Source organism: Nanorana parkeri, unplaced genomic scaffold (genome assembly GCF_000935625.1).
Source record: "Nanorana parkeri isolate BGI_ZX_2015 unplaced genomic scaffold, ASM93562v1 scaffold1085, whole genome shotgun sequence".
NCBI lineage: Eukaryota > Metazoa > Chordata > Amphibia > Anura > Dicroglossidae > Nanorana > Nanorana parkeri.
In genome coordinates this window covers 212014-223423 of record NW_017307353.1, presented here as the reverse complement: position 1 = coordinate 223423, position 11410 = coordinate 212014, and the positions used below count along the sequence as shown (strand labels likewise).

The 11410-nt window shown below is 39.6% G+C and overlaps 1 protein-coding gene across 1 annotated transcript in view; it reads left to right on the top strand.

Moving 5' to 3' along the window:
• Positions 1-6422: 6422 nt before the first annotated feature.
• LOC108796253 (bone morphogenetic protein 8B-like) overlaps positions 6423-11410 on the top strand; it is a 39307-nt gene continuing 34319 nt past the window's right edge. The window contains exon 1 of the mRNA XM_018567714.1: positions 6423-6807. Coding sequence (XP_018423216.1) covers positions 6423-6807 — 385 coding nt within the window. The remainder of the gene's footprint in view (positions 6808-11410) is intronic.

Below are 11410 nucleotides of genomic sequence, written 5' to 3'. Positions count from 1 at the left end.
TCCGAAAACACTCAGCCAGGGAATGTCTAACGGGGTTAAGGAGGAAGGCAGGCAAAAGATCATTGTCCGATCCAAACAAAATAGCACCACTCCTTCCCCATTACGGAAGCAGTACTGCACTTTTTTTATAGTGCCCTTTCTCCACATTGGCACCAGCCTTGTATACCTAGTTTACAAGTTGGTTCCTACAGCAGAGGGTCTGTGAGAACGTGAACTTCTTGCTATGTTATTCCCAACAGTATGTCCTTCACAATTGGTCAAGTGCTTAAACAAGTGGTCCTAAAAAGTGAGACCCTCACTCAAAGCACTAACCAGTCTGGTGCTAATGAACACTGAGCTTTCCCACACCAGTGGTACCCCGAGAAGGTGAGCGGAGTATTCTAGGGGTTTAAATGTAACTTATTTGCCTTTGAGAGGAGTGATACTACCCCCCTGCTCCTGTTCACTCTAACCCAAGTGAACATTCTCAATAACCTCAACAATAGCCTGATTTTTGTGTGCTAAAAAAAATCTCCCACCATACTCCATAAGGTCTCTTCTTCATTGTATAACTTTTCATTTGAGATAAAGTTGGAGAAATAAAGCACTCTCAAATATACACTCTGAGGCTTCCAACCCCAGAGTGAATGAATCTGTTTTCAATATTATAACCTAGGATTTTAGGAAATGACTACTCTTTATTTCCCTTGTTGTCATTGGCCCAGTCGTTAAACACAGAACATTGTGGTAAGATTGTTAATTAGTCAGAACTCCTATGCTTTCAATGGTTTCATTGAGGACTTGGGGAAGGGCAGGTAAGATTCACAAAACTTTCCATCCCCAATTACCCACATCACATTCTTAGAGAACTAGTGATGCAGAACAGCTCTGAGCCCATCAGCATCCACCTGGTGTTTTGAGAGGTGGTCCCATTTTTTAGGGAAGCTCTTGAAGTCCCCAACCAGTTAAAAAAAATGAAAATAAGAAAATCACCTTTTCAAATTTAACTGTCAAAATGCAGAGCCTTTTTTGGCCAGTGGGAACCTGTCATTTCAGGGTTGAATGACAGAGGCTAGGTCTCAATGGCAGGAAGTGAGACTGCTCATTATGTCAACTATAGTGACAACAGTTAGAAAGATATTGAAGAATATTGGCCTTTTCCATGGGGTGTAGTCTTCAAATATTTTTTCAAAGGATCCATATACTCCGATGCTGATCAGCCCTGCAGCTACCATGCATAAAAGGGATTCAGCAGAAATATCATTAGCTGTCTGGACATTTGTTTTTAATATCTTACACAATGCTTTCATTTTATTACAGAAAGCAGCCCTGTGCTGCCTATAATGAAATGCAGGTTTTGGTTTACTGAACTCCATCTGATCCAACCCTAAAGTACGTTGGAGCCATCTCATTAGCACAACATCAACAAACACATGGAAGCAGGGCTTATAGGTACTTTAATATTAGACCTCAAAAGTGATTTTATCTTAGTTCTGCCTAGTACAGGGATATTCTTACATGTATGTAGCACAGTAAGCTTTCTCTTGTTTCTGTCCTGGAAGGTTCTATGCAGCCCTGTGAAAGGATTACCACACATAAATAAGGTTGAGAAGAAATAAAGCGATTAGGTTTCATTCACAAGAAAGTAGCTTTCCTCAGCACGTAGAAGAATGTTAACGGAATTAGCAGAATTTGTTTTTTTACCTTATTTTCCCTCTTTAAATAATCTTACAAAATTCTTGTACATCCATGTAGAATCAGAAAAAAGCTGTTTTGATAGGTCCTGTGATAGTTGCCAAATGTATTTTAAAAGCAATATCTTCAAAAAAATATGCACTAAAATCATTATTAGTGTACTAGTGTATACAACAACATACACAACACAACGTACAATATTCCTACTAATTATAAAATATAACATTGTATTAAGTTAATAAATAACAAACATTTGTTAATTTCAAATTGTGCCTTTTTTTATCGTAACTGTGAAAATCGAAGGAGCGCAACATAACAGCACTACTACACATGGGTGAAAATCGAAGGTACACAAAACTGTAAATAAGCAACTTTTGCGAAAACTCTGGACATTGGTTTCACACTTATGCCTTGTGGTAACATCCAATCAGCAGTGTGTGTGTGCACTGCATTGGTGTGCATTGTGATAAAATGATCTGGGTAATCCCCACTGTTCATTCAAGAGAGGCAATGGATTGGTTACCATGACTCTTATATTTACTGATCCTCCACTCTGCCATCCTGAACAATATGATCCTCCCCACTGAGCACTGCCTCTTTTCCCCTGCACAGCCTGTTGTCTCTGCTGCTACAAGCAGGGAGAGCACAACAGGGAGATCAGTAGAGTACAGCAGGATGGAGCTGTTGGCCAGCACCAAGCAAGATGATTTGTGTTGGGCAGACTGACAGGTGGTGGCGGTAGCAGCAGGGGTTCACTTTGTGAAAGAATAGATATGATCAGTGGCTTGTCAGCCACTTATCATAGCTGTAAGGAAGGCTCAGTACATACCAGAAGACTAGTGCAGGCGCTCAAGCATGTGCACATACTATGGCTCGTGGCCCTGTGTACAGCATCTTAGGCAGACGTGCATTAGCCAGCAGGCGCACACACATTAGTGTTCATGCACACACATTAGTGGGCAGGTGCACCCGAATTAACATGAACTCTCGGTACCAAATAACCTATTTAAACAGATATGTGCCATGGACAGATTGCAGAGTGATCCTCAGGTTGTTCCTGACTACCTGCAGGCTGATTTGTAGAGGTGCATCAAAATTGAATTTTCAGATTGAAACTGAAATTGAAAATAAAGAAATTTCCGAAACTAGAAATTATTATTTTTTCAAACCTTTTTTCGAATTATTTTTTTAATATTTTATTTTTATTTTATTTTTTATACTTTACTGTCGGAAGCTCTGAGGAAATATCAGGGGTCTAAATGGACCCCTGATATTTCCCCTTTGAAATAGAAAAAGAGATTGAGTCCTCAATCTCTATTTCTGCAGCCCCTGTTATGAATGAAGAAGAAGCCTCTATATTGAGTGCTCCTGTCCATTCATAAACTGATGAGATAGTATCAGTTACTAAGTCCACAATCATGAATCAACAGGAAGTGATGTAGAGCACTTCCTGTTTATTCATAATTGGGGACACAATAAACATACTATTTCCTCAATTATTTACAAGCACTGAGCTATCAGCTGAGCGCTAAGCACTAAATCGCCACAGGAGGCAGAGCAGGCCTCCTGATAGTTTCTCTCATCCCCGCTGGTCGCTGCTCTGTGTCAGAGGGAGGAGAGAAACCAGTACTTTTGGCATTTTGCCCAAAGACACATCCCTACTGATTTGTTATCCTGCTTACCTGTGAACCACCCGGCCTGCCTTCTGACTTCTCTCTGAATCTCTGCCTACCCATTGTGACCTCATCCTGCTTACTAGATTTTGCCTCCTGCCCTGTACCTCTCTACCCTTCTTTTACCGACCTTGGCTTGTAACCCCCAACTACGCTTCCGTTACCTGCTCTCGTAACCCAGTACTCTGGCGTTTGGTTCTGGAGCCTCCAGTCATCTGGACCATTTACTCAAAGCCTCTATGCTGATCCAATCCAGCCTGCCACTTGTGCCACTCTGTGTCCTCACCCTCCCTTTCACCACATCCAGGGATCTCGGACCAGAGAAGCAAGAGAAGCCTTCAGCTCGTTCTCCACCTTGACAATAGCTGCACTTTTACTCAGCACAGTCAGGAAGACCATTTTGCTATAAATTCATTGTTGTTGAAGCATCCACAAGCTTATATCAGAGTGGGAAAGGCAGCCAACATATGGCATATGATGTGGCCAGCTGCAAGCAGTTCTGTTCCACCGTATCCCTTACGGCAGAGGCAGTGAAACAGTTTAAACAACCTGCGTCTAATCCAGTGTTTGTCAACTTTTTTTTAGTCATGGCACCCTTTAACAGTATGCAAAATCTCGAGGCACACCAGTCTAAAATGTCATAGATTTTAAGAGGGCAAAACAAATGGCAAACGCACTCATCAATTCGTAACCAGCTTTACAGCAAGGTGCACATGGAAGGGCTTTATACAGTACAACAGCAAAAAGTTTCCCAGCACACTCACCAGCCAGCATGCAAAAAAACTTGTCTCACCGCTAAGGTTAAAAACAGAGGTTTAGATACATGTCTTCTGCAGAAGATGTGAAAGCCGCACCGCCTCGCCAAGACACCTCCATATAGTGTGGTCCTAACTCTAAACTATGAGAATCTCCATCTTGAAGCACATGTGGCAAAAGATAAAATTGCAAAACAAATGGCAAACGCACTCATCAATTCGTTACCAGCTATACAGCAAGGTGCACATGGAAGGGCTTCAAACAGTAAAACAGCAAAAGGTTTCCAGGCACACTCACCAGCAGCATGCAAAAAAAAACTGTCTAACCACTAAGGTTAAAATGTTATATGCTGTTTCATATTTTGTTCCGGAAAATAATTATGTGTATGTTTGTAAATTATTACAAACGCTAGTTTAATCCCATGAATGAACAAGGGTTTCTTTTTTGTTTTTTTTTTGCTTTTGTGCAAAATTATATGTGAAATGTGAAAGCCGCACAGCAACGTCAAGGCACCTCCATATAGTGCGGTCCTAACTCTAAACTATGAGAGGCTCCATCTTGGAGCACATGGGGCAAAAGATTAAATTGGGCACATGTACGCACAAGGGACCCCGCACGTAACAACGGCAGCTGAGACCCCCCATGCGTCACTGCACCAAATCAGTCAAGCAAAACAAATGGCAAACACACTCATCAATTCGTTACCAGCTGTACAGCAAGGTGCACACGGAACAGCAAAAAGTTTCCAGGCACACTCACCAGCCAGCATGCAAAGAAACCTGTCTAACCACTAAGGTTAAAAGCAGAGGTTTAGATACACAGAGGTCTCAGCTGCCGTTGTGATGTGCGGGGTCCCTTGTGCGTACCTGTGCCTTTAAGGGATGTTGGGCTTCCTCTGACAAACCTGCACCCAATTTAATCTTTTGCCACATGTGCTCCAAGAGGGAGACTCTCATAGTTTAGGACCGCACCATATGAAGGTGCCTTGACGTGGCTGTGCGGCTTTCACATTTTCTGCAGAAGACGTGTATCTAAACCTCTGCTTTTAGATACCAGCAACACTCTTGGCTCCACTGTATAGAGAAGCAATGGATCCACCCATGGACAGCGGTGTTGTCAACCTGTATAGAGGGTAGTGTTGAATTAGATGAAGTAGTACATTTAGATAGACTTGACTACCAAATTAAATGTGAATTCCAGCTAACACTATTTAAGCAGATACTTCAAAAGTTTTTTTTTCCTTTTGGATCAGGTTTTTACATAACTATATAAAAACTAACCACTGTAAGCTCCCCTGTCAGTGTTAAATTGTTTGTTTCAACCCTCCCTGTCATTTTTGCTGGACATTTTGTTGTTTTAAAGGAAGTTGATAAATAACAGACTTACTGGTCGGATCAACAGGTGCAAATAAAGGGAAAAACTCCTAAAAAAGAAAACTAATGCAGCCACCACATCTAAGGATTGGTCAGCTGCAATATATTATATTTTTGAGTTTGAGTTTTCCAATGGAATAGTATAATTTTGCACAAAAGCAAAAAAAAAAAGAAACCCTTGTTCATTAATGGGATTAAACTAACGTTTGTAATAATTTACAAACATACACATGATAATTATTTTCCGGAACAAAATGTGAAACACCATATAACATAAATCCCACAGAGCATGATAAGCTGTTTTTTATCCTATTTTATTTAATTCTCTAACATGCTTTTCAGTATTGCAAACAGCGACTGTGAATCCGGCTGCTCTCACGATGAATTAAATGTTTTTTATGAAACACAGAAGTCGTTCAGTGCACAGTGGCTTGATACAAGTGAACACCTATAATCTAATTTGCCAAGGAAAGAGAGTTGGAGAGGAGACCTCTAGAGTACAGTGCAGGGGGAAGATCTCCAGTCTGAAGAGGCAGGCAGGAGGTTTATAAGAACTAGCTATCACTTTGGGAAGCTGAACTCTGATCTGCAGCTACATCTATCTCTGTGGAATACATTTCTTCCAGTGGTAAGCATTATTTATCTGGATGTTTGTTGTCATTGAGAAGTACTTGTATCCAGTGACCTGTATGTAATATACATTTGAACTTTTCAGCTGTCTTTTCAAGTGCTTCCATCTGCTTGGCATCTGCTTTACTTTGATTCTGTAGGAAATCAAAAGCAGCAATTTGTTCTACGAACCATAAACGTTACGTGGAATTAACACATATACAATGGAGGGGATTTGAGAAACAGATCAGCAATAAACCCTTTTTTATTTGCTACATGGGCTAGTATTATCTAGTCTGGGGACTTTTTGAAGAGTCAAGCTTCATTTGTCTGGAATATGTCTAACACTTTACAACATTTTTGGACTGTGATTTGCATTGTTGGATTCTTGTGGCACTTCACCAATGGAAGCTTTGTGAAGAATCATCTCCGATCAAGTTTTATACAGAGGAAACTAAGTGGCAGAGAAAAGCGTGAGATGCAGAGGGAGATCCTCTCCATTCTGGGGTTGCCTGGGAGACCCAGACCTGCAAGCGGTGGCCAGTTCCCATCTTCAGCACCCATGTTCATGCTGGACCTCTATCATGCTATGTGCAGCGAGGAAGAAGAAGATGGGGCACAAGGAGTATCACGAGCACTCTTTACCACTTTAAGCACCCAAAGCCCACCCTTGGGAGCAGTAATCAGTGAAGCTGACACCGTCATGAGTTTTGTCAATATGGGTAAGATCTATCTTTGTTTCCGTAAATAAAAACTATATATTTTCAACGCATGTTCATGCTCCTTTGCTTAAAAACATCCATTCATTATGGGTTTTTGCATGCGTTTGTGGGCTTATTTGTTGCTTTATGCTACAATACATATTAGGCGTGTTTAGAATGTTTTTCAATATTTTTTGCAAGAATGAGGATACAACCTGATTTTTCTGTTTACTGCAATTATTAAAGTTCATGCAATTAAAGGAAACTGGCAAGAGGAGAGATATGGAAGATTTAATTGCAGACCTTCTCATAATGCATGCTACTCACCCTGTAAAAAGCAAAGTGAAGTCTAAACTTTTGATCGACAGACTAGATCCAAGTTAGGGACTCAGAATGCCAATGAATCAGCCAGACAATGAGCATTTTCCAGAACAGACGTCAGCATTGGCAACTGCCATATTTCTCTCACAACAGGTTTCCTTTATATGCATTTGTGGTACCATTCATCCCTGCAGAACATTCCCAGACAGGATACTAAAGCCTGCCCATAGCCATAGCAAGCTTGAAGAAACATTGAAAACAACTGTACAATACTACAAAAAAAAAGATACAGTACTTTCCATGCACTTTGGTGCCATTTCTATTAAAGTGCAGGCCTTCATCCTGTGTCCATGGTTTAAATTATGTAAATGTGATTCATATACAGGTTTGGATTAAACTTTCTTGCCCCTTAGGTCTTACCTTATGTTCTCTTACCCCAGTCAACTGGCTAGTCTTAGTATCATGCCAACAAGATCAGATGTCATTGTCAGCAAGGCACACTGGGGTTGATTTACTAAAGGCAAATAGACTGTTCACTTCGCAAGGGAATGCTTACTTTGCAGGGGGAATTTCCCTAGGCATGCTAAATAAAGAGAAGCTCTGCTGACTTTCATCATCAAATCATGTGCAGTCAAAAATATATTTTTTTAGATTTGTTTTCCACATGATTGGATATTCTTTGCAAACTGAATTTTCACCACATTCACCAAGCCAAGAGAACATTTTTTTTATTGTACAAGCGAATGTGTACAATAGCAAAAATGAGTGTGGATGGGTATGTGCCCCCCTCTGGCAGTCCTGCTCCCCTAGGCCAATCTGCTTTTATTTTGCTCATCCTCATCAACATGTTATTAAAATGTTTTAATATAATCTTCCTGCTTTTATTCCATAATTTTAGACCCTCTGAAGTCATCACTGGGTCTCTTTGTTTCTTAACGCAATGCAGGCAGATCATGGCTGGTGGGAGAGGCTAGCAGGATGTTGTGCATAGCTTTGATGAGTAGATTTCAGACTGGAGTTGTGGGTGTCCCTAGGCAGGTAGGCTAGATGACACCCACATGTAATTCATAAAATTAAAAGAATGAAAGGTGGTTAAGAGACAGTAAGGCTGGGAAGGAAAGAGCTGGGTGTTGCTATATGTCCTCGCCCTAGTGGTCAGTAGAGAAGTGCTTTCTTTGGGTCACACATTACTATCTGACCATACAATCAACTTTACATTTTACCAAAAAACTCTGTAATATGAGGACCTACCTAATCTATTCAATTAATTCTTCCAATCAGAAAGGCCCTTGCACTACATAGCATAGCTGTTGGTAGATCGAAAGGCAATCAGACTGTATAGTGTATGGCCAGGTTTACACCCCTTGATGATGATCAATGCAGTTTGGAGATCAATCAAGTCTACTCAAGAAACCCCTACCAGTCTATGACATAAATATCAGCAAAAATAAATAATGCATTTATTAGAACAAATAATAGTAGTTTGTTTCCAGTATATCAGTACTGAATATCAGTTGATGAATATTTACCATTTATTGAGGTGAAAGCATAAAGTTGACATTTACAATAGTATTACAATTTGTGAACACTAGATTGAATAGGGTAATACAATTTCTGGACAATATTTAAGATTAGCTTAATTACAATGCAAGGCATATAGACACTTAGCTCAGTAAATAAGGTGAAGCCTTAGGTGTTCACTTTAATTCCCCAATATTGTACAAGAAAATCCAGTTTTTAACTTAATTTGTGCACAATTTGGTATTTGTAATTAATACATATTGATTATTAGGACTTTTGTTTATTTACAGTTCACTGGTTTCCGTGGTGCACTTTATAGCAATTTATCGTGCACTTTTGTACTACATTACATACACTATCTTGTATTTTTTTGCATTTTTCTGTGCTTAAAACTTCTGACTTTTGTCTTTTAGTTATTATTTGTAATTTGCTTTAAAAAAACATACATATATGAATTTATACTGATTTTAGTTAAAAAAAACCACATTCTTTTAACAACTATTTGTGTGTTCTATGTCATTTGCGTTATAAAACATACATAAATGAATTGATACTGATTTCAGTATAAATACATATAAACGGGTATTTTATTATAGATTTAGTTGTGTTATATAAGATGTCTTTTCTTGAAGAATTTTTAAAGAGTAATTAACACAACAAGACATTGTTACTGTTAAATACAGTATTGTGCAGTGTAATAATCTTGTAATTAGGAGATGCTGGACAGCCCTACTCTAATCATCAGAAACAAAATAGAGCACAAACCACAGCCATTTCTTTGATTAAATCGCTGCTTATGGGGTCCACATACCTCCCAAAGTCTTTCACATGGAAAAAAAAATGAGCTGTGTGTGACTTTTCTTCTTCTCGTAGAGGTATCATAGCTTTCAGTGTTGGGTTGGGCACACTGACTCCTAATAGACTCACACTGATTCCTAATAATCTCAGAAGAGAGGTAACAGGCAGCAAATGTGGTGCCCTATCTAATCAATATATTGATCAATCCTTTCCAGTTTAACTCTTCTGAAAAAGTATATACCCTCAGCCCAACTCTTCTTTTGTTCTTATTGGGAGGCATTTATTAACGCAGTTGTGTATCCAAAATATTATCTTTAATCTCTGGGTCTATTTTACAACCAAAGTGACAGTTGTAGTTTTGGGTGAGGTCAAAAAGCGACTGTAAACCCATTTTCTCTGTTGTGCTGCAACTGCAAGCACTTATTTAGCAATGTAATTCAACATCACAATTGTCTCAGACCTTAGAAGTGCAAATTTGTTCAGCACATACAGATATGCTCAATGAGTAATTTATTAACAAATTGCAAAATCAAGTGAATCTGCCCCTAACTTGGTAGAAATAAAAGAAGCAACAGAAAGGAATGCAGTGCACCATAATGCAGGTCCAACATTGCCTGTAAACTGCCATCTGTGCTACTCAGTTATAGTCTATGGGATTTTGTTGAACTGCATTTGAGGTGCGTTCCAAACGCATGTCAAACACATAGAAAAAACAACTGTTGACATGAACCCAACTAGCTATTCACCTACCCTTCCATATACAGTAGATTTAATATGCACAAGACATAAGTCTTGCCCACAGTGAATCTTTCTTTTAATTTGCTTCCCTGACTTAGTTCTATGACTCTTTCATAAACATAACATACTTCTTTATTTAGGAACGAATCACACTTTTGCATTGTACCACAATGCACATTATGTGCTACTCAGCCCTACACACTAAGGCTACGCAGCTCCCACACACGTGTTGCAGTGAACCACAACATAATAACAGACTACCATGCGTTGTGGTCCGTTATATCAGAAAAAATGCTGCATGTCCGTTTTGGTGCTTTGTCAGGCTATTTAAAATGAATGGGCTTCCTGAACGCAATGCACGTTGATACATGACACACTTGTTATGCAACTCAGAAGAATGGTAAAGTGTGACGGACCTTTAAATTTGGGCTAACCATAGACATGAGATTTTCATTGGAGGAAAATCTACTAAAAATCAACTACTAATCTTACTTCCAAAATATGTTTCTAGTATATGAATACTCATATGTCTATGCACATGACTGTGACCTGTGTGGACAAACCCTGGCTAACTTTTTTTTTTACTTCATGTTGAACTCACTGTAAGGCCGGGATCACACTATTGCATTGCGGTAATGCATGCATCATTTTGAATGGTACTCCATGGCGAGGCAATGCACTACCATGTGTTGTGTTCCCAGAAAAGCAAAACAAATGGCAAACGCACTCATCAATTTGTTACCAGCTTTACAGCAAGGTGCACATGGAAGGGCTTTAAACAGTAATAGCAAAAATTTTCCCAGCACACTCACCAGCCAGCATGCAAAAAAAAAACTTGTCTCACCACTAAGGTTAAAAACAGAGGTTTAGATACACGTCCTCTGCAGAAAATGTGAAAGCCGCACAGCCACGCCAAGGCCCCTCTATATAGTGCAGTCCTAACTCTAAACTATGAGAATCTCCTTCTTGGAGCACATGTGGCAAAAGATCAAATTGGGTGCAGGTTTTCTCAGGAGGAAGCCCAACCTCCCTTAAAGGACCAGACCAGAAAAGGGTCACGTGCAGTTTTGGCAGTGCTGGGTTTCATCATGAGACTGTACACCTATGTTCTCTTTTGCCCTGCAATTGTGTGTGGTGATGCACCTGGCCTAAATCTGCATCTATAGACTGAGATTAGATAAGTGATTCTGCAATGCCATATTATTTTAATCTTGAAAAAAGCATCAGCAAACCCCACAACACCCCG